General features: G+C 42.4%; 2 protein-coding genes across 2 annotated transcripts in view; one reads left to right on the top strand and one right to left on the bottom strand.

The window, feature by feature from the left end:
- Nucleotides 1–3,677, top strand: part of LOC116687016 (THAP domain-containing protein 5) — a 5,929-nt gene extending 2,252 nt beyond the window's left edge. Inside the window, exons 3-5 of the mRNA XM_032512116.1 lie at nt 731–1,512; nt 2,637–2,823; nt 3,243–3,677. Coding sequence (XP_032368007.1) covers nt 731–1,512; nt 2,637–2,823; nt 3,243–3,362 — 1,089 coding nt within the window. The 3' untranslated portion in view covers nt 3,363–3,677. The remainder of the gene's footprint in view (nt 1–730; nt 1,513–2,636; nt 2,824–3,242) is intronic.
- Nucleotides 3,678–6,458: 2,781 nt separating this feature from the next.
- gipr (gastric inhibitory polypeptide receptor) overlaps nt 6,459–14,145 on the bottom strand; it is a gene marked incomplete in the record, with an annotated part of 24,750 nt that continues 17,063 nt past the window's right edge. Inside the window, 5 exon segments of the mRNA XM_032512114.1 lie at nt 6,459–8,681; nt 10,202–10,294; nt 11,435–11,476; nt 11,639–11,777; nt 13,120–13,208. Coding sequence (XP_032368005.1) covers nt 8,421–8,681; nt 10,202–10,294; nt 11,435–11,476; nt 11,639–11,777; nt 13,120–13,208 — 624 coding nt within the window.

Here is a 14,145-nt window from a genome sequence, read left to right as displayed (position 1 = left end):
AACTCTGTGTCACAGTAGCACCAGTAGTAGGAAGACAGAGACGGAGCACTGCAACAGGCAGCTTTGCACTTTTCAGCGCATGCACACACTTCACTTCAGATGCATCAGAAACAGTCATCTACAGTCTATCGTCATGGCTGAGCCGGCAAAAAAAGAAGCAGAGACTTAGGAAAGCATTGTCGGTGGAACAGCGAAAGAGGAAACGGAAGACTGACCGAGCGAGGAGTCAGACACCAGTAAACATCGGAGCTGCCAAATATCTATTCTAAAGCTGTGGGGGAGCTCTGTAGAGAAACCTTCACAGCTCATAGCGCTCCTTTAATGGGACTGAGAATACCCTTCTGCCACGTAGTGGCTCTTGTTGTGGCATTGCTGTCCCTGTTGAGAGAAAAACAATTTAAATTTAAAATTGAATTGAACTGTGACCTTACAATCGCAGGTCAGAATCGTGACACCCTGTGGGTGTGTGGTGTGTGTGTGTGTGTGTGTGTGTGTGTGTGTGTGTGTGGTGGTGTGTGGTGGCGCGTGTGGGGGGGGGTGTGGTTCACATGGCACAAACAAACAGATCTGCCCTTGTATTGACCCAATTGATTATTTGCAATATACAAAGACTTCCCATGCTTTGGCCTAGGTCAGTAGAAAAGAGTAATGATTGCATCACTAAGTGTTCCAGCTCCAAGTGAAACTGTCATGTTGCCTTTCATAAACACACACTCCTGCTTCTTTCTAGAAACGGAAAGCCCCGGAGCAAAGTGAGACGAAGCCCAAACGGCTTTGCGTTAACAGTGATCAAAGCATAGTGTCGGGTGACAGGCCTAAGGCTGCTGACGCCGTGGAGACGGAAGGTGCATTGCACGCGGTACACCTGTACGAGATCACTGTCGACCCATCGCAGCAGGGGGAGACCGGCCTGGTGGAGTCCAGTGATGTTGGAGAACCTGACCTGAACCCGCTGGCATCAGTGGACCGATTTGAAACGCGTGCAAACTTCCCTTTGACGTTATTCCAGACAGTAAATGATCTCGGTAATAGTGGAGAGGTGGTGCTGATGTCTGAATGCCGCGCTGGTGAGGGCCAAGATGAGCTTCTGAGTGGAATCACCGCTGCCATTCTATCCCAGGGCCACGGCCTGGTCATGAGTGACTCCGCGCTCGGCTGTACAGGCGAGGCGGCGGCGACTCTCGGCGCTGAAGACGTGAGCTGTATCACAGAGGAGCTGTCGGACGTCCACGGAGGCCGTGAAACTCAGGTCCTCGCCTACTTCGAGACGATCCCCAACGTTTTCCCCAGTGAACCCTCGACCCAGTTGAACTTCACCCCGGATACGGTGCTGTCGTCCGCTCTGAGCTCCAAGCCCATCGCATCTACGGTGCCCATCGTGTCCAAACACGTGGCGCCGTCCCCCACGTCCCTGGTCCTCACCGTGGAAAGACTGGACACAGATGAGGGAGACGACGGCAAGTCGGAGGATGAGGACATAGAGCGGCAGGATCCCCAGCTGGAGGAGCACTGGTGAGCGCCGACTCTCAGTTTCGTGGACATGTCTGTATTGACCGGGGAAAGCCACGGGGTTAAAAAGTTAGAAATTAGTGCTGCTTGATCATGAAAAATAATCATGATCCCGATTATTTTGGTCAATATTGAAAATCACGATTAATCATTGACCTTTGGAAAGATGTTGCAATTATTGCATTGTTTTATTCAACAGTGAAAACACCTTGAACAGGGAAGTTTCCCTTCATACTTTTTTCCATTTGAACTTTTTTCTTCTTTTCAGAACACAATACAAAATAAGTGTATTTGCAAAATTATCATTTTCCTCGATTACTTACTGTCAGGAAACCAAAATGGTTCTCGCCATTTTAAAAATGTGATTAATTTGCACAGCCCTATTGGAAATGGGATCAGAGCTCCTTCAATGCCAACCTAATTATTAACCCTTGTGTTGTCCTCGGGGGAAAATTTGACTCAAGTTTTTTTAATCCGAAGTTTCTTTCAACCAAAATGCCCCAAAATAACATGGATGCATGGATGATCTGTGGTAAATTTAACCCTTGTGTTGTCTTTGCGTCAAAATTGATAATCAACTCGTTTGACTTGGTTTTGTTTTTTTACGTTAAGTAACACTAACTTATTAACTTTAGTTTTACAGTTATTAATATAATTTATGGTCAATAAACCTCATTTATAGGAAATTAAACCTAATGTTTGAATTAGAAAAGCAGAAATTAGGAATTATTTAGACTAAAATTAAAGGAATTGATGTTAATGATAATCACAGACTGGAATATATAAACTTTTACTCAATACTATTTCAAAAACACTTCAATTTGTTTTTTCACATGCTGTAAAATGGAATAAGGCACCCCAAAATTAATAAAAGTAGAGATCTGTACTTGCCATATAGCGTTGTGTGGAATCAATCATGTTATTTTGGAGAATTAAAAAGAACATTGATATAGGAAAACGGGTCAATTTGACCCGAGGACAACATGGGGGATAAAGATGCAGCAAACATGTCAATAACTTAATATCCATGTTAGACCATTGCTACTAAAGTGGCCATGCTTTTCTTTCCTGTATTCTGTTTCTGTATTCCAATTTTCACAATCTCTTTCCATTCTTTCCACGAGCAGCTACCATAAGAACAGTCTGAGCAAGGAGCAGCTGGAGGCGATCGTGGCCGAGCTGCAGAAGAAGGTGAAGGTGCTGCAGCAGCGACACCGCCGACACCTGGAGAAGCTTCTGGGCCTGGAGAACACGGTCAGCCAGCTGAGGCAAAACAACCTGCTGAACGAAGAGCGACTGCAGCTGCTCGAGAGGGTGAAGAGCTCGGCGCATGTGCATGAAATAAGTCCAGTAGGGAGCGACCGATCAGTAGTAGTTAACGGTGCTCTAAGCGACGTTGGGTGACGGCACTGGTGGACGTCCAAAGTATTTTCAAACAAAACGAGGCTAGCTCGCCCCCCTCTCCCTCCCTTACGTGCTTCTGCACACTAACCCCCTGTATTTTAAGGAAGAACATTTATTTATTTACTATACAGTATTCATTCACAAAGAAAATTGGTGTCCTTAAAGGTTGGATTTTCCCTTATTTTTTTTTATATTAAGGCCTTTTTTTTATTTCTCTTTTTAGTCAACTTTAGCATGGGTGTATTCAGTTATTCTAAGCTCTGTATATATTTTGTTTGTAAAAATGTCAAACAGACTTTTTACTGTCTCCTCTCCCCCTGTTGTCTCAGGCTTACATACAGACGAGTGCGGCCGTGTCAGAAGTTGGTGAGACCGTGGCGATCATCTACGAAGAGGACGATGGTGCATACTTGTATACTCCACTAATTAACGCAGGCGAGACGATGTGAGACTGACCGTCCCGCCTGTCTCCGTCTGCTGCCCACTGTGCCAAAAAGGGATGTCGCTATTACTGTTTAAAACAAAACCCTACCTAGTTCTTTTCTCTTGACAAAATGAAATTTGTGTAAATGAAATGTGGCAATGGGTTGTAGAATCTGCTGTGAGCGTTGCACAAATATGAATGAGTAATATGGGACAATGTTGAATGTGTGCGTGTTTTTTTTTTTTTTTGTAAGGGTTTCACCCTCTACCCCTTTCCCCAACCACTTTTTGTTTAACGTTTGTGATAACGTACATATCAAATTAAAAACAACTGGCATTTAGGTTTGTGCTTCTTTTTTATAGTGACTGCACATTTTAGCTATTAAAAGAACCAAAGGTTGTCCAGCCAATGAAGTCATGAGTTTGATGTAATCATCATCCCAACTACTATTTGATGCTGGCATGTCAATATGGACAAAACTCTCTGAGGAATGTTTCCAGCACCTTGTTGAATCTATACCGCGAAGAATTAAGGCAGATCAGAAGACAAAAGCAGGTCCAACCCGTTAGTAGCAAGGTGTCCCTAATAAAGTAGCCGGTGAGTGTATTTCTAAGTGGCATGCAGCATGCTGCTACATGGTGATTTGACACAGTGACAGGAAGAGCTGAGTCCAACAGCACTGTCACTTAAAATCAAAAGAGCACATATAGGTTGACCAGTAGTAGTTGTGACTGGGGTGGGAGTAGCTCAGTCCGTAGGGAGTTGGGTTGGGAACCGGAGGGTTACTGGTTCAAGTCCCCGTATGGACCAAACGTACGGAGTGTGGATTGGTGGCTGGAGAGATGCTACGTCACCTCCTGGTCACTATCAGGTGCTGTTGAGCAAGGCACTGTACCCCCCAACCCGCTCAGGGCGCTGGTTCAGCTGGCAGCCCACTCACTCTGACATCTCTCCATTAGGGTGTGTGTGTGTGAACTATCCAGGTGTGGACACAGAGTGTAAAATTGTAATATCCCCATAGGGGATCAATAAACAGATTTTAAATTAAATTAAATAAAGACATTTATTTCACTAGTATTTATTTTTCTTATTAACTTAAAGGTTCACTGAGTTAAACCTAGATCAGGTCATTTTACTTCATCGTTTTCACACCGGTAGTTTATTTGCTTTGGACCGAATTAGTTGGTGAGTTTGTAAATTTAGAGCAATTTGCCCTCGGTAGGTTTGGTTTGGTTTTCACACCTGGAATTATCCAAGCGTACCAAAATGCACCATTACAAGAACATCCACTCCTGTTATTGGTCAGATGTTTCTGGGGGAGGGAACAATAAAGTAAATACAGGAACAAGGTCCTGTGTTCTCGTGTTTTCTGGACTAGTGCGTGTTTCTTGCATCTCCGTGGTCAAACCAGCTCATTTCATAAAAAAATGACCAGACATTGTTTCGATAGAGACGTTACTACGTCTGCTCCGGTCACCGAGACTTCGCTCTGCTCGACCGGCGTCTGTCTCCACCCTTAGCGGCAGCTGCTTTGACCACGGAGATCCGAGAGGCGGACGTCTGTTTCTGTGATAGAAACACTGCACGCTGCTACAGTTTGCTGCTCGGCTGCATCGCAGGTTGTTAAACACACCAGACCACAGGATTAAAACCGTACCGACACCACCTCTTCAAGCAGGAGTGGCGTGCTCTATCTCTCCTCTAGGTGGCATTAGAGACGGTGGATTAATCTGATTTAACACACAGATTAGTATTTGGTATTCAACAAAGACTCCCTTCCTTTAATTTGCAATTTGAACTAAGGTACCTATCTGTGGGCAAAAAGGCTGTTTGGGCAAACAAAAACACAAAAATCTGAGTCAGGAGGTAGAGCCAAAAAAGTTTAAAAGTGCAGAGTTTCTGTTTGAGAGATTAGAGGGCTATTTTGTAAAAGCTAGATAGCGGATTAAACCAGTATTTGCCAGTTATCCTGGATGATTTAAACCTTGAATCGGTTTCACGAAAGCAGAGACACTTTAAAGCGGCCATATTACGCTCATTTTCAGGTTCATTATTGTATTTTGAGGTTGTACCAGATTAGGTTTACATGGTTTCATTTTTAAAAAACACCATATATTTTTGTTGTACCGCTGCAGATCCTCTTTTCACCCTGTGTGTTAAGGTCTCTGTTTTAGCTACAGAGGGAGACATCTCACTTCTATACTATCTTTGTTGGGAGTTTTACATGCTCAGTAGCTAGGTAAAGTCCCATTAGCTAGATAACTCTTTCTCCAACTTTGGTCAGTACAAGGCAGGATTAGCTGGAAGACTTCTTCGAAACAAGGACACACAAGGGTGCAGAACAGAGACATGTAAGTAGTTGTTTTGTAGATTATGGTGAACTAGTGTATGTTGCAGCAGTGTTTTGCCATAGCAAACGAGCTAGCATGCTAGCGCTAGCATGTGCTACGGTTAGCCTCCTCTTCTCGGCTAGTGACGTAGAAAGCCGTGGAGGGTGAAGGCAGAGGACATTCAGAAACCTGTATCTCACTCAAAACAGCATGAATAGTTTTTATTCACAGTTTGTATGCGTGTGGAAGCACCAGAGACACAAAATGACACCCCAAATCCCAGAAAAAGTGATTTTTTTTTAAATAATATGGGCACTTTAAAGTTACCACGGAGATGGCAGCTAGCCTGCTCCTGACCAGGCTAACAGCCAGGATTTTTTTAATCCCGCACCCTTTTCTGTTCACTTAACAGTGGTTGTTATCAGCCTGCATTTAAATACAATAGGTACATGTTGCTGTTCAGTTAAATATTGTTATTATTTTAACATTGTGACTATTTCACTGCTTTCAAGACTGACATTCTGCCCATTTTAATGCAAAATATATAACTGTTAATGCGTGCAAATGATTAATAACCCCTTGTTAAGATTATGATGCTTTCAGTTTAGAGTTGTGGTCACATAATGCCTATTTTTAGGCTACTTACACAAATATCCGAGTATTTAAAAATAATTGGCCGTTGAAAAATACTTGCCTATTTACAAATGACATTTTTTGTCAAATATTTTGTCCAATCGCTCTGTATTCATTTGTGCATTGTGTTTCACGAGTTGCAAATTCTCATGAGACTATTTTAGCACCACCAAGGTTTCAAATATTCATTTTGTGATGATTTGTTTGTGATTTTTATGTTTGCACTAAGTTGTAAAATGAAGGTTATGAGAAACAATTAACATCTGTAAGTGTACTGTGGAAGAAGGAGATGAATATTCTTTAGGGCGGATATGACTAATAGTAGATATGACTGTACCTTGGATGAGTTAATTAAGATTTGGATTTTCTTGGAAAAAGAATACCATTGGGATTTTATTCACTTTTACAGGAAAATGGTTCAATTAAACCATTTTGGCACATTTCCATGTTTCAACACAAAACAATTTCAGAGGTAGAAAATGAAAGGAACTCATGTTGCTTCCTCCATGGGAATATAAACAGAGAGGATGGTTTCTATCAGCAGCTGATTTACGCCGAAGGACATGAGCCCTTGAGTTTAAATTATCCACAAATGGAAATTCTCTTTTAATCCCCCCCCCCCCCTTTTGACAGAATGGTCGAAGATCAGGGTCAGCTACACCACCAGGAAATACTTGAGATTCTGTTGCTGTAAGACACTTCAACAGGGTTGATGATATTCTGGCACTTAAGAACATGTGAATCAATCTGTCTGGTTTCTAAACCACTCAGCCTGTAAAAAAAGTGCAAAGTCAACATTTCCAAAGTAAAAAGTGAACAGTCCTGTGCCCTGGGGGCTAGGAAGTCCTTTGAGCGACTTGTGCTTTCTCAGCTCAAAGCCATTACCAACTGCCTCCTGGACCCCCTGCAGTTTGCCTATAGAGCCAATGGGTCTGTAGACAATGCCGTCAACTTGGCCCTTTACTACATTTCCAGCACTTGGACTCTGCAAGAACCTACGCCAGGATCCTGTTTGTGGACTTCAGGTTTGCCTTTAATACCATCATCCCAGCTCTGCTTCAGGAGAAGCTCTCCCAGCTTGGCGTGCCTGACTTTCTGACTGGAAGCAGCATGTGAATGTTTCTCCTCTGCTCTTCTCCTACCAACAGCTGCACCTCCAGTCACCAGTGAGTGAGTCTGCCTACAGGTGGGAGGCTGACCACCTGGTGACGTGGTCAAGCAAAACAACCTAGAGCTCAATGCTCTAAAGACAGTGGAGATGGTCCTCAGGAAGAACTCAGCCTCACCTGCCCCTATCACCCTCTGTGACTCCACAGCTTCCTGGGAACTATCATCTCCCAGGACCTCAAGTGGGAGCTGAACATCAGCTCCCTCATCAGGAAAGCTCAACAGAGGATGTACTTCCTGCGGCAGCTGAAGAAATTCCACCTGCCAAAGACAGTGTCGGTGCACTTCTACACAGCACATCATTGAGTCCATCCTCACATCCTCCATCACCATCTGGCATGCTGCTAGCACTGCCAAGGACAAGGGCAGCTTGCAGCGTGTCATTCGGTCTGCAGATAAGGTGATTGGCTGCAATTTGCCTCCGCTGCTCCAGCACCTGTACCCCATCAGGACTCTGAAGTGAGCTGGAAGGGTTGTGGCTGACCCCTCCTACCCCGGCCATAAACTCTTTGAGTCACTCCCCTCTGGCAGGAGGCGGAGGTCCATCAGGATCAAAACCTCACTCCACAAGAACAGTTTTTTCTCTCCGCCACTAGCCGTATCAACAAGGCCTGGAACCCACCCTGACTCTCTCCACACCCCACCTCTGGCTCCTAATGCCACTTTACTTACTTTGCTGTACTGTTCCTTTTTACTTAACTTGTTTTATTCTGTCTTATTTTTATTTTTTAGTTAATACTTATATTGTTTATATTCATCTGATTCTTGTCTTATTTAGAGAATGTGTGACAACAACAAGACAAATTCCTTGTATGCGTAAAAAAACTTACTTGGCAATAAAACCTTTTTTGATTCTGAAATCCTCTGTCAGGGTGTTAGTGAGTCTAGTCTCACTTTGCCAGACCTTCCTCCCCAGCGCTGCTGAGGAGGGTCTGGCTAGTTCACACTTCTTTTCAGCAGTAGCTTTCACAAGACTTTTCCTCGTTTCCTCCTCCTCCTCCACCCTGTGTATGAGCAGGGACGTAGCTGTAGGTCTTTAGCTGTCTGGCTCCCAGCTGGTCCTGGGTGTAGGGGTGAGGAAGTGGTAGCCGAGGGTTAGGAGGAGCAGACGGGCGGGGTGGAGTGGAGAGGCAGCTGTCCTCTTGGCAATTGGCGAGAGAATGGCCGGGAGACGGATGGGGGCACTGGCTACATGGTGGCATGGTGGCAACAACCTGCACAATGATTTAGACATGACGTTAGTTAGTTTTGTCCAAGGTAGAGAACATGAGTATGTTATTTATCAAAATTACAGAAATCCATTAAATGTCTATCTATGGATCTCTGAAAAAGTCTATCACAACCATAAGTATCTGTGAAATGTGCTGCTTCCTTTCTGCCATTTCTGTTGCCTCGCACCTCCTTCTCCTCATCCAACCCACCCTGCTGTACTGCTCACCCAGTTTTAACACCTTACTAACCGCCACCTGCAAAAACAAACTCACTAAAATCACACATATTGCCTCTAAGATAATCTCCCCACACCCAGCCTCTCAGACATGACTGACACAGCCATCACACGCCTAGCACGTACATTAGCAGCTGACACAGACCATCCCATGAATCAATTCTTCATACTACTTCCATCTGGCAGCCGACACAGAGCACTGAACTGGACTAAAGCCATTTAAAAAAAAAAAAAAAAAGGTTTTGTCCCCCCAGCCATGACAGTGCTGAAGAAACTACAATACTGCCCCCACCACCTCAGTTGCTTTGCAGTTTTCACATTTGATATGTCTATGTGGGTGTCTTAATGTGTACTGTACATGTGTTACATGTTTTATGTGTTCCATATGTGGTGTTGTGCTATGGAAAGAAGATGTGTGGAAATGGTTATCCCTATGGGACAATAATGACTCAATCTAGCTTTATATGTGAAAATCCCATTACTTTAGCTTGATTAGTAGGGGTGCACGATTCAGAAAATGTCACGATTTGTTATTGATTTTTAGGCTCAAGATTCAATTCAAAAACTTCTCAATTAAAAAAGCTATTTTCAGAATGTAAATTGAGTTATTTTTCCCATGTGATAGTACACACGCCATTGCAGAATGAAAAATAAATAAATAAATGAATCGAGTTTTGGAAATCTACGAATCAATTTTGAATCTGGGGAGCTTGATCGATTTTTTTTTTTTTATTATTATTTTTTTACACCACTACTGATTAGTGATTCACGAAATGGATGGATGGATGGATGGATGGATGGATGGATGGATCATAACTAGGCTGCACATTTGTAACAGCAGTATCTCTTTCAAACGATGATTTAAAATTGTTTTAAACAAACCAATGGGGTTTTAAACAAACTATAAACACATTATTTTAAACAACTGAATGTTGAATCACTGAAGCAACAGCTATAAATCTATTTCAGAAAAAATAGTAATGGAAACATTCATAAATTATGCGCACCGTGTGAAGCTACGTGAAAAAAAGGCTTGCACATGACTGATGGGCAGGCCAGGTAAAGGTTAAGTATTTCCAGCGCTCGACTTTTGAAAGACGCTTACAAGCACAGTTTCCATGTTTACATGCCGTCATACAAAGAATCTAATTTAGAGTGTTTCTTTCGATACACAAGGCCTGTAAATAGAAACGCAGCAGGAAAAAAACAACTTCATACAATAAACATTTTGGTCAAGTCTACAGCCAATACAGCACTTATTGGACAAGCTGCAGCATTGGCGCGCACCTGTGGCGTGTTGCTGCCAGTGTTTCTCTGGTCATCCAGGTCGGTCATCCCCAGCTTCCACCTCTGCCATTTCTTCTTTATCTCTGCCTGCACCTGCGAGCAAAGGATGAGGTACAGTGAGAGAAAGAGGAGAAAAATCAGAAGACAAAAAGTCCTTGGGCAGGACGCTACTAAAGATGGAAAATCTAAAAGAAAAGCATCAGGACACCTTTAAACTAAATGTACACCGAGTTGATAAAAATGGATAGAAACCCTTTATAATCCAATTTTAAAATCACTAGATCAAAAACCTATTAGCTATCACCACTGCCATACTGCTTCTAAATACAACTTGTTACATTTTGACAGTTTTTTGTACATTATCTAGATGCCTGCCTCATTTTCAAAATATTACATGGGCTTGCACCTCTACCGCTGAGTGAATTTATACAACAGAGGAACAGCAGTGGCGGGGCAACTAGGGCAGCAGACTGCGTTGTGCAGTATCGACGTAAGTTTAGCCAAACAGTCTTCTTATTACGGGCCTCAAATTATTGGAACTGCCTTCCTATTGAACCCAGAGAAAGCATCATTTAAAATCACACTCAAGAGATGGATTAAAAACAATCAAAACTGCAATCCTCAATAGCTGGTTTACCTCATCCTAGGTACTGCCCTTCTCTGTATTATACTTATTTTGTTTATTTTTAATTTTTTTTGCCCCCCTCTCTTTTTCTTCTTCTTTATTATTTTGCTTTCTATCGTTCTTGCATTATTTTCATTAATGGGATATGATGATGTGTTGATCTGCCAAGGGACTACAGATGAAAATGAGCTTTTTTGCTAAATCTGGCACGTTTACATTTTGAGTGTATACACAAAATTGTGAATTGATATGCATTGTCCCTTTTAAATAAACAGATGAATAAATAAATAAAACTAAACTAATCTGGAAACTCAGACTCAAAACTCTTGTTGTAGAGTTGTAAATCAGTTCTCTCAAGTCTTTAAAGACACTCGTCAACCTTAGCAGTGATCATCTGTTTGCTTTCAAGTAGAACGTCTTTTTATTGCCCACATATCATTGGGAGAATCATTGTCGACTATGAGGGACACTGAAAAGCCCCACCACAATTCCTTTAGTTATTTCAAAAGTATTTTATGTCAAGCCTCTGTTATCCTGGTGCACAGTGCTTGAATATATATACACTCACTTTGGTATCATGCGTGCACACACATAGACACACTACTTACCTCCTTGTTGATAAAACAGTAGAGGATGGCTACGAAGGAACCCTGTGAAGAGGGGAAATTACTCTTAATGTCGAACCAATGTTGAAATACCATAAAATGTGTTTTGGGATGCTGTTCCTATCAAGAAAACGGCTTCTGCTAAATTAATAAACAAATGATGATGATAAATTCATCCCGGGTGGATATACAAAGTCCCAACTGTACCTGGAAAGAGTTGAAGAAGAGTTGGAAAAAGAGGTTGACGTTGCGGAGGATGCCATCCGTGTGTTCCTCTGTCAACACTGCGAAGACCACTTCATGGATCCCCAGCAGAGGGATCAGGGTCAGGGTGGATTTGGCCAGTCTGGAGGGAAAGACACAAACCAGAACTTTATATCTGTTATCTATTCAGTGTTTTGGTCAAAGACCAAAGCAGGGTAGATGCACCTACTTTCCAGTCAAGGACAGTCTCCCTATCCAGCTGCCCAGAGGCTGAAAAGTGAGTACTTTATCTTTCTCCAGCAGAGCATTGTGGGAGATGCTGCTTGATGGAAATTATTTTTGTAAATCAGACCATTTGTGCGAGATAGCCATGAGGGGTGTGTGTGTGTGTGTGTGTGTGTGTGTGTGTGTGTGTGTGTGTGTGTGTGTGTGTGTGTGTGTTCGTGTGTGTGTGTGTCCACTGCGGCTCCTTGTTCCGGAAGCTTCAGCCTGAAATACTTTTCATTCAGAGTTGATTTGACATGTTGCTATAAGAAGGCTGAAACAGAGTTAGGTAAGAGTATGTTGAAATGATGTACTGTAATTAAGTACATTTTGGGGGTACTTGAGTATTTCCCTTTTATCCCACTTTATACCTAATCTACTACATTTAGGAGGGAAATTTTGAATCCACTGCATTTATTTGAAATTTATCATCACTAGTTACTCTACAGATTTAAATGTGACCCACAAAACACATATGCTAAGCGTACAGACAGCACTGGTAATGGTTCCAGACCTTTCTGGCTGGGAAGCTGGGACCCCTTGTCATGTTTTAGATGTCTAAGGTGTTTGCTATCATTTATACCATATCTATTAGTATTCATCTGCTAATATCAGATATAATATCTTGTTTTACTTTTGAAAATGTACCTGCAGTTCTCTTTCTTTTTTATGGTTGCTGGCTTTTTGGTTTATTGCATATTTTACACATACTTATTTACAGCATGCATGTCTTCTGTTGTATTTATAATGGCTACAGTGAGCTTCAAGTGAAGGGACAGTCAAGTAAAGCTTATCAAAGGTTGTCTCAGTCACACAGGGAAATTACAATGTGGTAAAAATACGAATAAAAGGACCTTCATGACCGTTTCATGTCATCGGAAAGCCATGTAAGCCAACACTGTGCTTATTTCAGTCAAAGATTAGAAGGTGGTGTCAAGCTATCACAGTGCTGACATTATCAGACTATGCACCTCCACTAATGTTAATATTGTTCTAATCCACTAAGGAGGTTTTCCCACACTAAAGGTTCCACAATGTTCACATGTTCACTATGATAGCCATGTTGTAAAAACCATTAACCAAATTACTGTCCTGTCCACTGCAAATACTGTTTTGCCACTGTTTCGATTGTAGGGGACAATGTGTTTGTAGCATTTTTCCTTCAGTGTTTTTTCAGGCAAGGTGAACATAACTTTAACAGCCATGTCCACGTGTCTCACCTGAATTTGTAGTCGGTGTATCTCATCTGATGGGCTTTCAGTTTGGATACAAGAATCTGGATGATGCGAATAAAGATGAAGAAGTTCACCTGAGGTGAGACAAATAGGGTTATTTATATCCTCAGCGATTGTGTTTCAAATGAGATGACAGTTCAGAACCCAGATTCATATCTAAATAATTTAGGCCATCCTTGATTTAAAGTCTATAGCTTATGTTGACAACGTTTACCACTCTACTGCCCCACCCTGTCATCATCACTCTGTACAAACAGTCCAGGCTGGAAGCTACTACTGTATGAGTCACTGACTGACTTCTAAAGTTAAAATATAACCTCAGCAATATCTTAGCTCATTACATGTACATGTACATGTAATGAGCATGTACATGTTTGTGTGTGTGTGTGTGTGTGTGTGTGTGTGTACTGATGAGGTACATGGTTGAGTATTTTGAATGTGACAGGGAGTGCTGCAGGTCATGTACTGTGCATGGTAGCGGGAGCTCAGTACGTAGTGGTCCCCCTACGGAACAAGGATGGACTGTGGACTTAGAGCTGGAGAGGAGTCAGTTAAACTCCTGGCCACTGCTGAGGTGCCCTTGAGCAAGGGGCTGAACCCCCAACTGCTCAGGGCGCCTTTCATTGGTGGCCCCCTCACTCATCTCTCCATTAATGCATGTGTACGGTCTCGTTTGTGAATGTGTGTATATACAGTATATTGGGAAAGTTTGAAATTTGTAATACCAATGGAGTGTAAAATTGTAATTTCCCCCCTAGGAATCAATGAAGTTCATGTGTCTACATGTGTGCTATCTGCACTATGACATGAATTCCCAGAGAGAGAAAGCCAAATGATGCTGATAAGATGAGGAACATCCCATTGAAACACAATGTACAGATTACATGTACAACTGCCAGCCGGTGATGTTTCTGTTCTGCATTCATATTGACTGTAAGGTTTAATAGGAAACATCCAGAGACTGCCACTTACACTGAGTATTTTGTATTTGTGTGTGTGTGTGTGTGTATG

The sequence above is a fragment of the Etheostoma spectabile genome, chromosome 3, assembly GCF_008692095.1.
Source record: "Etheostoma spectabile isolate EspeVRDwgs_2016 chromosome 3, UIUC_Espe_1.0, whole genome shotgun sequence".
Lineage (NCBI taxonomy): Eukaryota > Metazoa > Chordata > Actinopteri > Perciformes > Percidae > Etheostoma > Etheostoma spectabile.
Note: the sequence above shows the minus strand (reverse complement) of the source record. Positions and strands in the feature narration are given on the sequence as shown.